The sequence below is a fragment of the Protopterus annectens genome, chromosome 7.part0 (genome assembly GCF_019279795.1).
Source record: "Protopterus annectens isolate FY-2018-M chromosome 7.part0, PAN1.0, whole genome shotgun sequence".
Lineage (NCBI taxonomy): Eukaryota > Metazoa > Chordata > Ceratodontiformes > Protopteridae > Protopterus > Protopterus annectens.
Genome location: NC_056739.1, coordinates 1,728,816,604 through 1,728,835,523, shown reverse-complemented (window position 1 = coordinate 1,728,835,523; position 18,920 = coordinate 1,728,816,604). Strand labels below are relative to the sequence as shown.

General features: G+C 40.4%; 1 protein-coding gene across 2 annotated transcripts in view; it reads right to left on the bottom strand.

Annotated features, from left to right (window-relative positions):
- FES (FES proto-oncogene, tyrosine kinase) overlaps positions 1 to 18,920 on the bottom strand; it is a 1,834,337-nt gene that overhangs the window by 339,309 nt on the left and 1,476,108 nt on the right. For both annotated transcript variants that reach the window (XM_044078263.1, XM_044078264.1), the window contains exon 12: positions 7,875 to 8,084. In XM_044078263.1, coding sequence (XP_043934198.1) covers positions 7,875 to 8,084 — 210 coding nt within the window. The remainder of the gene's footprint in view (positions 1 to 7,874; positions 8,085 to 18,920) is intronic.

The following is an 18,920-nucleotide window of genomic DNA, read 5'->3' as shown; positions in this document are numbered from 1 at the left end:
TAGGTTCATAGGTTCATAGATAGGTACTAGGCTATTAGCCTTAGGGCCTATATAAGCCTAGCCAAAAAGGTACCCTGGCTTTTGCCACCCAAGAAAATCATTTTCCTGTGCCCCTGTTGAGCAGAGCCACAGAAGTAATCCCTGAGGTGAATTTCCTATTTCCCATCCAATCATCAAGATTTTTCTTGAAGAGTGCTAATGAGGAGCTCTGTTTGACATAGATAGGTAGTCTGTTCCAGAGTATGGGAAGTCTCCGGGACAGGAATCTATCCCTCCAGCATGTTCTGTTTATTGTGGTGACAAGGTTTAGGTCCCTAGAGTGTGTAGCTCAGAGGGATTGGGATTTCTTTAAGTGGAGCATGTCCAACAGCTCTGGGTTTGACATAGCTTTGTAAATTAGGCAGAGATAGCCTCTGAGTAGGCGATATGTGACAGAGTAAAGCTGGAGTTTTTTGAGACAGTCTGCATAGGGCATCTGTTTGAGGCCAGTAATCCTCTTTGTGAGGTATTTCTGTGGCCTTTCCAGTTGTTGTAGATGTCTTATGAGGTACATACCAAAAGGGGCGTTGTACTCTATAATGGGTCTAATGAGTGATGAGTAGAGGGGAACAATGACCTCTTTTTTTATAGATGAGAAACCTTTTGTGATGAGGTGAGCCACGTAGAAGGATTTCCTGACCACTGTGGTAATGTGATTATCAAAGGAGAGATTACTGTCCACCTGTGTCCCAAGGTCTCTTATCACACTTTCGGCGTTAAGCAGACTGATGTGGTAGTTCATGGGTACAGAGTTTTTACCAAAAGGGATGACAATACACTTTTTGGCATTGAGTTTCAGGCCATGGCTTTGACACCAGGCATCTGTCTCAGTGAGGCCCATTTGTAGTATGTCCACATCGTTAGGAGTTTCGATTATGGCTCCTAGTTTGCAGTCATCTGCAAAATTTATTAGCCAATGACCTTCTTTGTTAGCCTGTACTTCAGAGAAGTAGATAGCAAACAGGAGAGGACCCAGGACTGAACCCTGTGGTACTCCACTTGTCACTGGTCTGAAGTCAGATTTGGAGTCTGCTACTTTCACAGTGTGGGTTCTGTCCATGAGCCAGTTGGCAACCCATCTTGTGACATAGGGATTTATACCTAGTTTAGTGAGCTTATCTATAATTCCAGAGTGGGGGATGGTGTCGAAAGCCTTGGCAAGATCTAGATAAGCTGTGTGAACCATTTTACCCTCATCTATGGCTTTAGTGACTGCTTCAAAGAAGTTAATCAGGTTTAGGAGACATGATCTGCCTTTTACAAACCCGAACTGGGTAGGGTCCAGAGTTTGTAGATTACCAATGTCTTTGTTTAAGAGTTCCATGATGATACGTTCCATGGCCTTGCAGACCAGGCTCATCAGGCTAATGGGGTGGTAGTTCCCAGGGTCCGTCGTGGCTCCCCCTTTGTGTTGTGGGACAACCGTCGTGGTGCGCCATTCGGTGGGCACAAAGCCTGAGGTGAGGCTATGATTGAACATGGTACTTAGGCAGGGTGCCAGTTCATTCTGTAGTTGATGTAGAACGCAGCCTGGGATATTGTCAGGTCCCATGGATACTGTGTTCTTGGCTTTGGAGAGTGTGTTTTTTACCTGTGCAGCTGTGATTACAGGAACTTTGCATTCTTCTGGCATAGAGCTGGGCCCACTAGGGGGTGAGAGGGGGGTAAAGTTAGCACTCAACCTATCTGCCAGGATGATGGCAATATCAGTTGGTTCTGTATATTTAGTGCATTGTGCTGTAACTCAGAGCAGATCTGAGTGTTGTCATTGAGATTCTTGACACAGCTATAGAATGCTTTGTGGTTGTCTTTAGAGTCAGTGGCAATTTTGTTTTCGTAACTAGCTTTGGAGGATTTTATGAGGGATCTCAGCTTCTTACTGAGGTTGACCAGGGAGTTCCTCCAGTCATGGGATTTTACTCTTTTTTGCAACAGTTTCTTTCTTCTGTGGTAGAGTTTGTTTATGGCAGAGGACCACCAGATTGGCTTTCTTTTTTTGGAGGATAGCATCTTGGTTCTATTAGGGATAGCATGATCCATGCACTCGTGTAAGTGCTTATAAAGTGCATTTCAGCAGTCGTAGCACTATTGTCCATCTGCATGGGTGTCATGCAGTTTGCTACTTCTGTCTTAAGAAGTGTGAAGTTGGCTTTGGAGAAGTTTTTTATGGTGGTTTCCCTAACTGGGGGTGGGAGGGGGGGCGGGATGTGGATGTCTAGGGTGATTAGCTTGTGGTCGGATCTGACCAACAAGGAATTGACCTCTGGTGTGGAACACTGGTTGCCCATGTTGGAAATGGCCAGGTTTAGGATATTTCTGCCCCTGGTGGGGGTGTGAATAAGTTGATCCAAGCCATTGGAATTTATGAATTCCAGAAAACGTTGAGCAAAAGAGTTGGTACATGAGTAGTTTTCCCAGTTAATGGTGTGGTAGTTGAAATCTCCCATTATTAGGGTGTTGGATTGTACCCTAATACTTTCCAGTGTATCAAGAAATGAGGTGTGGGAATCCTGGGGCATGGTGGGAGGTCTGTAGCAAGCTACAATTTGGATTGCGGTCTTGCCCAGAGTTAGGTGCACTTGGATAATCTCGGATGCATTATGCTGTGCAACTAGCCTGGAGGTGTGGATATCCTTAATGAATATGGACACGCCTCCACCTTTAGTGCTTCGTTCCAGGTTAGGTGGCCGAAAGGTGTGGTATGAATTATAGCCTGGTAATGCAAGGGTGCTCTCTGGAGCTTTGAACCAGGTCTCTGTCACTGCACAGATGTCAATGTTCTCCATTTTAAGGAGTGCCTCGAGTGAGTGCATTTTGAGGTTTAGACTTCTAGCATTAAGTAGCATTACCCTCAGATTTTGCTTGCTTGTACCTGTTACGGTGGTGAATTTGTCATTTGAAGCTTGCCTAAAAAAGGCACTATAGGGGTGGCAAGAGCCTTTGCCAGTATCCGGAATCCCAAGGGTGACAGGTGCAGGCCATCTCTGGCAAAGCATCATGGTCTGTCGATCATGTCGTGCCAGGCATAAAAATACTGGATCCCCTTAGAATGACACCAGAAGCTTAGCCAATTGTTGAAGTCAATCATTTTGTCCTTGTACTGTGGTATCATTCTGGGTGATGGCAGGATGCTACTCAGGGCTAGGGTCATACCTGCCTGGGCTACAAGATTGGAGAGCTCCTCCATGTCTCTTTTCATGTAGTCCATGGAAGTACGTCTCAGGTCATTCACACAAACATGGACAATGACAGTGTCATATTTATACTTGTTGTGGAGTGACCTGACTGCATGCATTATGTGGCGGATCCTGGCACCTGACAGGCAGCTGATAGTAACTTTCTCCTTGTTTAGCCTGGTGATTGGAACATCAGTGTGCCTGACTATAGAGTCACCTATGACCAGAGTGTTGGGTACGTTGTTACGCCTTATGGGCTGTGGTTGAGTGGCACACTGAGTTTGTGGGCTATGTGTCATTTGGGTTGTGTTGGGGGGTGGAGTTTGTTTGCGTTTCTGCTCTGGAGGTCCCTGATGCTTGGGCAGGTTTTTATTGAGAGCCTCTGCTAATGTAGGTGTGTGTTTTGTGTTTCTATGTGTGTGTTTTGGTGGTGTAGGTTTTGAGGGACTATGTGATGAGTGTGGTGTGGTGGAAGTGTTTACCTTCTCCTCTTGACTGTCTAGTCCAGTCTTGGGTGAAGAGAGCTTTGCTTCCAGTTTGGCTATGCAAGTGCATCTCTCACAGGTTGAAGTGTTGGATGGTAGAAGGATAGGGTTGTCTGTGTACATGAGGCAATTGCTGCATTGCCCCAAGATGCCCAGATTCATCAGGTAGACAGGAGAAATCATCGGGATCTGACCCTCAGATATGCTTGGATAGGTGCTTATTTATTAAGTACTAAAAACTGCTTTCCTCTAGACAAGTGAGGAAAGTTGAGTGCTGTAGTAATTTGCAGCTTATTTAATGCTTACAACGAGTTCTGAACAAGTGGTGAGTTCAAAGAAACAGATATGGGTGCTGAAACTAGAAACTGGCTAGTACTAAGAAACAAAATTAAGCTAGAAAGCTTCCCTCCAACACAGAAAGGCTTGGGGGCTCAGAAGCCTACAAACAGTCTAGACCACTTACAGGAAAGGCAAGAAACAAGCTTAAACTTTTTTTCTTTCCCAGATGTTCTCTTTGTACACAGTAGGAGTGTCTGAAATCAGAATATGATCTCACTGTACTCAGTTGAGTGAGCAAATGAGATGGGCCCAGAATGAGTATCCAAACACAAATTTACAAGAGGGGCGGGCAATTTCAAAGCCACCAAGATTAACACCCAAACAAACTAGGGAGGGTGGGTGGAGAACTAACTGAAAAAACAGTCAAAGCTTCCAGTTCAGTTAATATTCAATGCAACACAAATAAATCAATTAAATGCTGTATTATTTGAAAAAAGTGCAGATAAAAGGTACTTAAATTCTCTTATACGTCCAGTTGAATACAGCTAGATCTTAGCCAGCCAAAGCTCAAATTTTAAGCAAAAAATATTCCAAAATGTACCACTTAAATAGGCAGTACCAGGATATCAATGAATGAGGCTACCCAAGACTGCAATTACTGTCTATGCAGGATTCTAACAGGCAATAAAATCTAGCAAGTACTAACTGAAAAAACAGAGTCAAAACTTCCAGTTTAGTTAATATTCAATGCAACACAAATAACACAATTAAAATGCTGTATTATTTGAAAAAAGTGCAGATAAAAGGTACTTAATTTCTCTTATATGCCCATTTGAATACAGCTAGATCTTAGCTGGCCAAAGCTCAAATCAGACCTATCATTGAGTACAATGCCCTCTCTGTATGTACCTAGCCAGGCATATCCAACAACTGGAACATCCACAGAGGTTCCTCAATAAAAGAATACAGGCCATAAGTAATAGGTTCTATGCAGACCACTTCAAGGCCCTATTCCTGTATTATATTTCCTACAGGCTTTTGAGGGGAGATCTATGTCTGGCATACAGGGCAGTGTCAGACCCCACTCTGATGGACCTCCTGCATATCCACAAAACAAACAGCACTAGAATTACCCATTCTAAAGACTTAAACCTTGCCTATGATATAAATAGGACCTGCTGGAGAGGGAGGTATGTATCCCATAGACTACCCCGGCTATGGAACAGGCTCCCCAGCCATGTGAAGCAGAGTTCCTCCCTAATCCAATTCAAGTGCAACTTGGACAATTGGATAGGAAACTGGAAATTCATCCCTGGTTTGGCACCTATGTCTGTAATGGACACAGGTAACCTGTAAATGGTTCATCTCCCAGGCCCATGCTTACACTTATTAAGGTTATCAGAACTTTAACAAGTAAATTCAGTAATTGTATTATTTGAAACAAATAAAAAACAAGTTCAAGTGATATCAATGACATTAAACACCCACTTGTCTCCTCTGTTAGACAGACTTAAATTATTTGCACTTGCATAATTTGGAGAAGTAGGCTGCTTTGTTTCCTCACATTGTTTCAGTTAAATTTCAATGGGATGATGAAACTAAGAACCATAATGTGCTAGCCTCCCATCCCTGTGGTTTAATCCTAAAAGCACTTGCTGAAGCAAGCTGGAAAGTATATAATTTGACTTAACAAGTAAAAAAAGCCTTCCCTAATGAAAATTACAATGAACTAAAGTATGTCAAGCGGTATGGTTGGCAAGAATTGGTAAAAGTTAGTGTTTCACTACCCTGCTCTGCAGCTACTAAATAAATTCTGTTCTTTCAACAATGTTTTGCAAACATTTGTTCACAGTCTTTGGGCAGGGATGCCCAAAGCTGTAAAAGATTGCATCATACAATCATAATTGGAAGAAAATGTCCATTCACAATAGGAGAGATGTCCTCTAAATAATATTTTGACCCACAGATAAATATACCAATAGAAGGTGTATAATGCAACCAAAACTGGAATAAATGCCATAAGCCATAATGGAAGTGACTTTAAAATGTGAAGACTCAAACATCAGTCCTACAAACATTAACAGCATTATGATCAAGCTCTTCACGTCAGTCATCTAAAATGTACATAAATTACTATTGGGGTAAGCATACTAGAAAGGAAAATCTAGGAAATCTAGCCTAAAGCTCAAAGACAGCACCCATAAATAGATGAGGCACAATATTACAAAAATATTAGAAATTATACTAGTTTTCCAAAAGTCTGCTTAGACCACTTCATCAAAGAAAGATACCAAAGTAGATATGGCTAAGCATTTAAGTCCAGTTTCATCCCATAAGACTAATACAGTTCTGTATAGCAAACAAAAAATGTTAGCACCCAAGTGAGATTGTTGTTCAAGGGCTGTACATCCTACATATATTAATCTGTGAATATCTGTAGTAGAAAGAGTCCACTTTTCACATAATATATGTTAAATACGGATGTTATATCCTAATATTAGTGTAAAACAAAAGCAAAAGTCATTCCAAAGAGTGTGCTTCTTACACACTATGCCCCTATTACATGTGTGTGTGTTTGTATGTGTGTGTGTGTGTGTGTGTGTGTGTGTGTGTGTGTGTGTGTGTGTGTGTGTCTGTGTGTGTGTGTATGTATTTGCTAATAGTAGTTTAAATTATCTTGCATTTAGACTAATATCAGTAGCCTCCTGCTATAAGGAGAGAATAAAGATATTTGGGCTTGTAATCAATAAGGTTAGCTGCCACGCAGTGAACACGTAACAGATAACCTTTTCAATACATTTCCCCTTCAGTTTGGTTTGTTTCTCTAGGGCACACCCAAGACAACATTGGGATTTATTATGAATCAAAGTTTAGTAAAAACATGGATAACTATACCATCATCTGTGGTGCCATGTTTACTATGAGAGTTGACCAAGATAGGCAGCAATAGAAATAACTAACCTTGAAGTAGAATGCACTATAGCAAAAATATCCACTTCTTTAAAACATAAATTGTCTGCAGCACATGGAGAGATCACTCAGCTTCTCCTTTTACTTTTATATCACTACATACAACACACACCATTTGAGCAACTTTACATGAATACAGGACCCCATATAAGCATAATATTCCCTTGATTCACAGTAACTTCATTGCAGACCAAACCAAAAGGGGGAGCGCAGAATCAGCTTAACTCAGATTCTTATCTATATTACAAGATTATTAAATGGGAGGGGAAGAAAGTATATTTAACTAAACAGCCTCAGCATTCAATATGCTTTGATGCATAAACTTGAATTAGGAAGCCAAGCATTTAGCATCCCACATTTGATAAACAATTGAGCAGTGTTATACTAAAATCCTCACATAACCACCCCTTGGACACTATAAACATGGATACAGAAATGCTGGATTGATTAAGAAAAAAGTCCTGAAGCATGCATAGATGAAGACCTCATGATCAGCTCTCACCCCATGGGATGGATGGGTTGCAGACACCTTTCATCCCACTGGGAAAAAAATGGCCACATATGTCATGTAGGGGTGAAGATTAGCAGACATAAATTGACTTTTTCTAAAATATCTTACTAGGAGGAAAAATTGATAAAATCTGAGTAACTTTTTACACAGCAGTATCATGATCTTATTCTTCACTTTTCTAGCAATACATTAGTCACAACAGAAGATGATTAATTGCTTTCTTAGTTATTTGTCTGTATATATACTGTACAGTAATTCAAAAAACAAACTGCTGTTTCCATTGATTCAATGGCAAAATCTACTCAACAAAGCAAATATAAGCCAGATATCATTAACACTACAATATTTAAATACATTAGTTGTGATGTTAATACTGATTGATTAGAAAAATTCTTTGTTCTGTTTCATACTTACATCTGTGCACTGGATAATGAAATGCCGACACTGGTTTCCCCACATGATGGACAGAACATACTCCTGCTTTCCCTGGCTCTCCCTTACCAGGAAGTCTCCATCATTCACGAGTAATTCCTGAACTTCAAGCCTTGGAATGGCACCATGATACCAGTCCTGTTTTTCCAGTGGCTTCTGAACATCTGGGATTATCGGCAATAGCGGAGGAAGCTGAAATATATGTAAGAAAAAATGAGTTTTATAAAATATAATAAATCAATAAATACTCATTTACTAAAATTTTCATAGTGACAGGTCTAGAGAAATGAAGGGGTATGGTGAAAATAAAGCAGTTATTTATAAGCCAGTCTGTCTTTTGGCTTTTCCCAGTTAGGGGTCGCCACAGCGGAACTGCAGTCCACTAATGACTGGCAGTGGATTTTTAGGGTGCCGAGTTGCCAGCCCGATGCCCAACCTTCAAAGAAGACAAACCCATTCACACACGCACCTACCTGCATGTCTTTAGACATCATTCAACCGTGGGGGGGGGGACATGCAGACTCCACACAGAAGGCGCTCCAGCCAAGAATCAAACAGGAGAACGTCTTGCTGTGAGGCAACAATGCTAACCTCTGCACCACCGTGGCCAGGTATTTATAAGCGAGTATAGGCTAATATTATGTTACAACAGAACTCTGTGCATAAAAGAAAGTAAAATAAACTCATTCAAATAAATCAGGTCTAAGGTTAAACTGCCTCCTCCAAAAATGCTCAGTACCACATGCGCTACAGTTTCTTCAGGCTGTGCATATGTTTTTCTACCTCCCTCCATGTGTTTTTCCCTGACATTCCTCCCTGACCTCCTCTGAACAGCAAGCAGGAGATATAGTCCCAATTTTTATTTAGCTTTCAACAAGTGAAGGCTGAGTTATGAAAAAAGTGCATCAAAATCACCCTGTTAATAATTCTCATTTTTCCTTTAAGTCCTTTTAGCAAAGTGTTTTATGGTTGTGACTCTGACATACGGCAAATGTTAACATACTTAGAAATGCTTATAAAGTCACAGAATGCAGATAAAACAACAACCTCCAACATTTTAAGGCAACATTCTTCAAGCTGGCAGTCTGCCAATTGGTACAAAGGGTTAAGGCTGTGAGCTGTAGTTCGTGTAGTCATACCTCTCAACCTGGGGTTATCAAACATCTGGACAAAGGCCCTGAAAAGTAGGTACAACTGGCCAGAAATTGGGACACTAATTATCATAACATTTGCGTACATAACAATGTAACTTCACCCACTCCAATGGAATTGTGGGATACCAACACTAACATTCTGCAAAAATCTTGACAGTTGAGAGGTATGTTTCACATATTTTCACTTAAACATTGCAAAACTACCACACTTAACTGACAGCCTCACTGGAATGTCAGTCAAATCCGCAACATCTGTGTGAACAATGATGGTGTTTCCTACTATAAGCAATCACCAACAAATGCAATAAATAAGTGCCTACAGCAATTTTAATAAAGGCTGAGAGACTGTTAGATCAAAGGTATGCTCACATTTTCTCTTTTATATTGACAATATCCGTACACACCTATTAACAAGGGGTGGAGGCAAATTCTTACAGTTTGCTATTTACTACAAGTTCTAGTTAACCAAAACAATTTACCTGCTGTCAGCAGCTAAGGAAAAAAAATCAATTTTCTAATAAGAACCAACTACATAGATAGCTTCTTGTGAGGAAATGGACACACATCTGATCTTCTAAGAAACAACTTGACCAATAGTGTTTAATATTTCACTTTATTTACATTGTACTTATCTGCCAAGACATGTCTGTACTTCAAAAACTGTTGCAAGTATCGGTTATCAGAGATACACAACTTACTAATGCCCCCCAAGTCACTTCCAGTAACTTTTAATTGCACTGCAGAGCAGAGCACATGTTTTGAAAGTTACATGGGAAAGTACCAACTTATTGCTTGCTTTGCCTTAGAAACGTTTTATATATTGTAAATTTCACAAACCAACTCTTGTAGCAATCATCCCCCAAAAAAAGAGATTGAGTGCCTTACTGAGGAAACTCATAAAGGACTTGGCTAAGAATTATCACACAAGTACAGGTTACTGATAAAAGAAAAGCAAACAGTTAGAATTTTCAGCAATAAGTTTATAGTGTAAAAATAAGGTCAGTTGCTTTGGCATCTGAACGACCCTACAATGTCAGTTTCTGGTCAGATATGCCTAACCAAATTGCACAAAGTGTAAAATATAAAATTCTGTAGAATTCTCTCCCTTGCACACCCCCCATTAACACACTCAATACTTCTGTACTTCTACACACAGAAAAGCATGCTTTCTTCTTGTTAACACAGTCCACACAGGATTATGGCAAACTCACTTTCTGAATTACCTGATGTAGTCCTCTACCAGGATAAATTACCCCAACCAGTCGCATCTCTCTCTCTCTCTTAACACAGATTCAAAGGATCTTTCAGAACTTAGAAGGATACTTTGCTCACCACCATCTGTAAAAAACTATAAGTGTGCTAGGGAAATTTATAGTATCTTGTCACACAATCATGTTTTGATGCACAGAGACAGATATTTAGGCAAAGCAGTATCCATTCCCATGCTCGTTTGTCACAAAACTAGCTCTGCAGCCACAAATTTATCCCAGGTACTAATGGGGAATAAAACGTCAACATGAAGGGCACTGAAGGCAGGCGCAGCTTTGGAACGTTTGTTTTTGTCTTTTGGCTGCTCTGCTTGCCACTTAACGTCTCAGAATGAGTGCTGAAAACAGGACCATCACAAGCAGCACATCCTCTGTATACGGGTCGGGAAGAAAGGTAAATGAGAACACCACCAGCAGCAATTTTTATATGATGCCCAAGGACGTCTTCTTCCTTTGCACACCACCAAATACTTTACTTTCTAAAAATAAATTACCCCACCCCATAAGTGTAGGTGTAAGGGTAACGTGACACACCTACTCTAACGTATGAGCATGAGGCGTAATCAGCAGCTAGGGCATCAGGTTTGAAAACCTTCACATGTCCTTCACAGATGGTTTACTGAGGCAGGAAATGCATTTAACTATGTAATTACTCATCTAAAAACTTTTTGACAGGGGTGGGGGGGGCTGCCTGACATTTTTAGTTCTGGCTGCTTCATGACCCAGAAGAAGGCAGCGTTGCACAGTGACAGCATTCAAACTAATTGATTTGTTGTTACTGACCAGGTGCACTATATACAGAATACAGATATGATTATTATCTGCACTGCATTTCAAATTTGCTTCTGTCAAGCTGTAAAAGAATTGTTAAAACAAAAACGAAGACTCATCAAGACTCAGAATGAAAGTGCTTATCATTTTTAATGGTATTTATTATTACTTGCTTTATTTGATTGAAATTGTTGAGCACCTAATACCTGGGCCTTGAGACTTTGTTTTTTTCTGTTCTTGAGTTTGTCTTTTGAGTGCAGTGGTTCGTGTAAAAGAATTGTGACATTTATACCACTCCTATTATGAGGGCCCAGTCACAAAAACATACACTGCTGCACAAAAACTCTGACAAATAACGTGCATGTAAATGTAGCATTAGTAAATAAGAGCTGTACTTCAAGAAAAAAAAAATGCTCACCTCAATCAGCATCAGTTTAAAAATCTGCAGCTATCCTACTGATGAACTAGCTGCAGGCAGAGCTGCTTAAATGACTGTTTTTTTTTTAAACTCTCCAACTCTGAGTTACTCCTCAGGCAGCCAAGCACATCCATGTACATTAATAAGTTTGCGGGATAACACCAGCAATGCGTGATGTCAGAGTTCACTAACAAAAAAAACAAAAAAACAAAAAAAAGGATTTAATGGGGCTACTCAGGAGTTCAAGGCACCTTATTATTTTGCCCCCAGAAATGGGAAATACCAAGGAATTCGGTACAGTTGAAAGGTATGCTTGTAGTACAAGGCTTGTGTCCCTCCAACCTCATTTGTTTACTGTATGACCTTTTTTTTCCAATAGTATTTTATTATTTTACATAGGAGGTATCAAACAATGAATGAATAGCTATGCGAAAAGTTCAGAAACTGTACAAGCATAATTTGAAAATCTTTCTTAACACTATACAACCCTCCAAATATTAAATATATATATATATATATATATATATATATATATATATATATATATATATATATATATATACAAATAGTGCTAGTGCAATCTTGAAAAAGGAGCCAAGTTGCTTATAGTAGAAGCCTTGGCAATTAATTCAAGAGGAGGGGACATATTTATAGACAAAAAGAAGTTAGTAAAGGCAATGCCTAAGTTGATAAAAATAGTAATTCTGTTGAGAGCAAATCCAAGATAATAAATTTTATCTTTGGATTTCTGATTAATTAATCAATCCCCCTGAATGAGGTCCAAGATAAGTTCCCAATATTTCTGGTAATATGTTTGTTTATTAGGGTTATTTACAAAGAGTTTTTGTGAGGAAATGTATTTCATTGCTAGGTTCCTGAATCCATGCCAAGATAATTTGGTGCAGTCCAGCCAGTTTTTGGTTATATAGAATTTGATTAGTAAACAAATGGTAATGAGGACGTGGTATTTCATTTTTGATATTCTAAGATCGGTAATATTTAGGACCGCTAGTTCCCAAGATAGGATTGATTTCTGATAACCCATTTTTTCTAATCGCACTTTGAGAGAGCACCAAAGTTTATGAGTGTGTTTGCAAAACGATAAAATGTGTAGGAGATCAGCTTGTGGAAAGGAGCAACATGAACATGATGGGGAGACATTAGAGTTGTATTTATTTAATATGGAAGGAGTAAAGTAGGTCTTATTATTGATCATTAACTATGTGTATACTAGTTTTTTAAATGGGGATAGCTTAATAGTGGATTCTATTTCCCTAAGTTTTTGGTCTTCCTTGAATTCTGTTCTGTATCGGTCCCAATAGCTAGAAAATAATAATATATTTTGATATTTAGAGGCCACAACTATTTTCTAAGTATTTAATAACATACCTTTTTTCCCGGTTAGGCTTTCCATGATACTAACTAGACTAACTATATATTTTTCAATGTTTGGCTCATCTACAATTAATGTTGCTATGAGTTCCCTGATCTGACGTAAAATAATAGTGTATTTATGACTCAGTTTTAGTACATTTCTCAATTCTTGTAGCAATTTCTGCTTATGTCTATGGATATCCCAGACAGTATAGTCTTTGATTAAAGAATAAGTTGAGAGGTTAATTATTTTGTTATTGAGTCTAATGTTGGGATTCATATGGATTGGTTGAAGAAGGGGGAGGGTCTTATCCAGCTCAATGTATTTTATAAGATCCTGAAAGATATTGACTCTTTGTTTCAAAATACTGTTTATGGAAATGCTTCTTAAATTTATTGAAGATAAGAAAGGGAGGGCTTCTGGGTTGAAATTATCACTTCTCAAGTGGTTGTGCCATATTTTAACCCATGAGGGGTACCAGGTGTCTTTCTTCGGGTTGAAATTTGAAATTAAGATAATCTTGCTTGCACAAATGATCCAGTATTACAATTGAAAATCTGTCAGACTTAACCCTCCTTTTTCTTCAGGGTATATTAATTTTTGATAGCTTATACTAACTGATTAAGGAAACCACATGGATTTGGCCAGTTCTTTATTGATTTTTTGAAAGAAATTATTTGGGATGGCCAAATTTGAGGCATTAAGCTGGTATAAGAGTTTAGGTAATACATTCATCCTGATAATTGCTGCTTTAGATAGCAAGGTTAGATTCAACTGCTGCCATCTGTGGAAATCTTGCAGAGTGTTTGCCCACACTTTCATAAGGTTGTTTTGATACATGGATGAATAGTTATCGTCATATTGTATCCTTAAGTATTTAAAACAGTATTCTATTTTGAAAGGAGATTCCGAAAGTAGAAATTCTTTATGATGTAGAAGATTAATAGGAAAAATAAGTGACTTCTTTTGGTTAATTTTATAGTTCGAGATTTTCGAAAACTTGTCAGTTGTATTAATTATTTTATTTATATCTGAAATGGGACGTTTAAAATATATATTTACATCATCTGCATATGCAGATAGGCTTATTTTGGTATTCATGATTTTAGGGATAGAGTGAAATGTGGCTTGGGATATGTATAGTAAAAGAGGCTCAATATACAGATTGAAGAGGTGGGGGGAAAGAAGACACCCCTGTCTCATTCCATTTAATATTCTGATAGGTTTTGACAAAATTTTGTTAATGTAAAGGTAAGTATAAGACTTATTATATAAGGTGTTAATTAGGTTAATGAACTCCTTGGGGATGTTGAATTCAGCGACTGCCGCAAATAAGGAGTTCCAGCTTACTCTGTTGAATGCTTTACAAGCATCAAGTATTAATCCATATCTCGTTTTTTTTTTATTTTTGGTGAGGTGTGTCATAGCATCTAACGTTAAAGTGTTATCCCATGTCTGCCTATTTGGCATGAATCCAGCCTGCTCATGGGAAATTATACAGGGTATAACTTTTTTGTTTACTGCATGACCTTAAGTAAGTCACTTAAACTCCCATTGCTCCTGGGTTGCTCCTGAAAACATACTGTGTGTTCAAGGGGGCTAGCTGGTTAACAAATTGGTATTATTATTATTATTATTTATTGTTATTAGTAAGCTTAGTTTGCTTGGAAGCTTATCTCTTCCACTTAATTGTAGAGATTAGCCTTACTGCTCACCTTTGCTGATTTTCACAGCATATCTTTTTCCTTGTAAACATAATTTTTTTAACTGTTATGATAGTACACTGAAATTACAAATTCATTCTTAAGTAAATGCATCATGTTGTGAATCTGCTCATTGTATCACACTTTTAGCGTGGATAAATTTACCACCTTTTAAGATGTGTATCTTTAATTTAGATATTTTCATTCATTATTTTAGGAGACTAAACTGTGTAGTCTTAGACAGGTTATTCTAGATGAACTTCTTCTTCTTTCGGCTGTTCCCGTTAGGGGTTGCCACAGCAGATCAACTGTTTCCATTTCTTCCTGTCCTCTGCATCTTGCTCTGTCACACCAACCACCTGCATGTGGTCCACACCACAAAAGGAGGGGGTGTATCCATATTCATAAAGGATACCCACACCTCCAGGTTGGTGGCAACGCACGAAGCTTTGGAAACCATCCAGGTGCAACTAACCATAGGCAAAACTGCTCTACAAATTGTAGCATGCTACAGGCCACCCTCTCAAACTCAGGAACCCCACACAGCCTTCCTGAAGACACTGGAGGGTATAAATGTATCTCCAAACACCATCATATTGGGTGACTTCAACTACCCGAATACAGACTGGGAACATTACTCAAGCCCTAACTTTCTAGTCCAACGGTTCCTGGAGTTCATAAATTCAAATGCCATGGAACAGCTAGTCACTGTTCCCACGAGAGGAGAAAATATACTAGATCTCATTATCACAAACATGGGGATAAAATGCTTCCCACCGGAAGTATATCCCTCATTGGTGAGATCTGATCATAAACTAATCTCACTGGAAGTCCACATCCTGCCCCCACCCCAAACAAAAAAGACCACAGTGAAGAACTTCTCTAAAGCAAACTTCACACTACTCAAGACTGGTGTGGTATCCTTCAAGGCCCCTGAGCCAGTGGAAACCACAACCCAAGCTGCGGAAGCCCTTACAAATGCCTTCTATAAACACCTCCAGGACTGCATGGATCAGGCAATCCCAAATAAAACCAAGACTCTTTCCACAAAGGGCAAACGTCCAGTCTGGTGGACCCCAGCCATTAACAAACTTTACAATAAGAGGAGAAAGCTATTACATGATAGAACAAAATCCATAAAAGGGAAGTCACCCTGATCATTATTAGTAAAAAGTACGAGCACTCATAAAATCAACTAAGGCCAATTTTGAGAGAAAAATTGCCATGGATTCAAAGGACAATCATAAGGCCTTTTTCAGCTATGTTAGGAACCTGGGTGGAAACTCCCAGATATGCTCAGAATTAGTCCAAAATGATACAAAAATCACTGAACCCACAGACATTGCCAACATACTGGCAGACAGGTTCAGTGCAAACTTCACCCCCCTCTCCCCCCCTAAAGGAGAGATGACTATCCCAGCAGAGTGTAGTCTCCCAGACATCTCAAATGCGCAGGTGAAAGCTGCTCTCTCTAAAGCTAAAAACACAGCATCAATGGGACCGGATGGTGTTCCCGGCTGTGTGCTACACGAGCTAAATGAGGAATTAAACCCGCACATAAGGCAGCTGTTTAATCTCAGCCTTACCACAGGATACGTGCCCAAGGAGTGGCGTACGGCAACTGTGGTCCCACTCCACAAAGGCGGTGCCTCTACGGACCCTGGTAATTACCGCCCCATAAGCTTAACAAGTCTAGTCTGCAAAGCTATGGAGAGGATCATAATGGAGCTCATAAACAAAGATATAGGGGACTTGCAGACATTGGACCCGACCCAGTTTGGCTTCGTCAAGGGCAGATCATGCCTTTTGAACTTGGTCGACTTCTTCGAAACAGTCACCAAGGCCATTGATGAGGGAAAGGCAGTCCATACAGCCTACCTTGACCTTGCAAAGGCCTTCGACACAATACCCCACTCGGGTATTGTAGAAAAACTTACCAGTTTAAATGTAAACCCATATGTCACAAGATGGGTTGCAAACTGGCTTAAGGACAGAACCCACAGGGTTAGAGTTGCTGGAGCTATGTCAGACTCCAAGCCGGTCACAAGTGGTGTCCCACAGGGCTCGGTCCTTGGCCCCCTATTGTTCGGCATCTACTTCTCAGAAGTACAGGCCAACATGGGAGGACTTTGGCTGACAAAGTTTGCAGACGACTGCAAACTGGGCCATAGTGGAAAGTGCATCGGACACGGATATCCTTCAGAAGGGACTCACGGAAACAGATAGCTGGTGCCAGAGCCATGGCCTGAAGTTAAACGCCAAAAATGTATAGTCATACCCTTTGGGAAAAACAAGGTAACCCCAAGCTACCATATAGGTGGCAATCCACTAAGCACAGAAGAGGTTATCAGGGACCTGGGGACCCAGGTTGACAGTGGCCTTTCTTTTGACACTCACGTTGCTAAAGTGGTTAGAAAGACCTTCTACATTGCCCACCTGATCATGAAGGGATTCACATCCAGATCTAGTGAGGTCATTGTTCCCCTGTACTCTTCACTTATCAGACCAATGATAGAGTACAATGCCCCATTCGGGATGTATCTCACCCGACATCTGCAGCAATTGGAGAGACCCCAAAAGTTCCTCACCAAAAGGATAAAGGGACTCCAAAATCTGTCATATGCTGCCAGATTGAAGAAACTCCAGCTCTATTCAGTTGCATACCATCTGCTCAGAGGTGACATGTGCCTGACATACAAGGCCATGTCCAACCTGGAATTAATGGACATGCTCCACCTCAAAAAATCCAAATCCACCAAAACCACTAGAGCAAGCGACTTAAACCTTAGCACGGATATAAATAGGACGTGCTGGAGGGATAGATTTATCACTCAGAGACTCCCTATGCTGTGGAATAAAATCCCGGTCCATGTGAGGCAGAGCACCTCGCTGGCTCTGTTCAAGAGAAATCTTGACCTGTGGATGGGAGATCGTAGGTTTATCCCGGGAATCATCTCTGTGTCACTGCTGGACAGAGGCACAACAAACTAATGGGCACAGTATTTTTTCATATAAGTGTGTGTGAATTGGAGGGAGGATAGAGGAATGGTGAGTATGCACACTCACCAAAATTTGGGCTAGGCTCATAAATGCCTTAGGGCAGATAGCCTAGTATAAACCTATGAACCTATGAACCTATGTCCTCTCTCACCACATCCATAAACCTTATCTTAGGCCTTCCTCTTTTCCTGTTACCTGGCAGCTTCATCCTTAGCATCTTTTTCCCAATATACTCTGCATCCCTCCTCAGCACATGCCCAAACCAACGTAATCTTGCCTCTCTGGCTTTGTCTCCAAACCTTCTAACCTGGGCTGACCCTCTAATATACTTATTCCTAATCCTGTCCATCCTCGTCACACCCAGTGCAAATCTTAGCATCTTCAACTCTGCCACGTCAAGATCTGACTCCTGCCTTTTTGTCAATGCCACTGTCTCCAACTCATATAACATAGCTGGTCTCACTACCCTCTTGTAGACCTTCCCTTTCACTCTTACTGGTACTCGTCTGGCACAAATCACTCCTGACACTCTTCTCCACCCACTCCATCCTGCCTGTACTCTCTTCTTCACCTCTCTTCCACACTCACCATTACTCTGAACTGTTGATCCCAAGTACTTAAACTCATCCACCTTCACCACCTCTACTCCCTGCATACTCACCATTCCTCTATCCTCCCTCCAATTCACACACATATATTCTGTCTTAGTCCTGCTGACCTTCATTCCTCTTCTCTCTAGAGCATATCTCCACCTCTCCAGGGTCTCCTCTACCTGTTCCCTACTCTCACTACAGATCACAATGTCATCTGCAAACATCATAGTCCACGGGGACTCCTGTCTGATCTCATCTGTCAACCTGTCCTTCACCATTGCAAATAATAAAGGGCTCAGAGCTGATCCTTGATGTAATCCCACCTCCACCTTAAATGCATCCGTCACTCCCACCGCAGACCTCACCGCTGTCACACTACCCTCGTACATATCCTGTACCACTCTTACATACTTCTTTGACACTCCCAACTTCCTCATACAATACCACAACTCCTCTCTAGGCACCCTGTCATATGCTTTCTCTAAATCCACAAAGACAAAATGCAACTCCTTCTGACCTTCTCTGTACTTCTCCATCAACACTCTCAGAGCAAACACCGTATCTGTAGTGCTCTTTCCTGGCATGAAACCATACTGCTGATCACTAATCATCACCTCCCTTCTTAACCTAGCTTCCACTGCTCTTTCCCATAACTTCATGCTGTGACTGATCAATTTAATCCCTCTGTAATTACTACAGCTCTGCACATCACCCTTATTCTTAAAAATCGGTACCAAAACACTTTT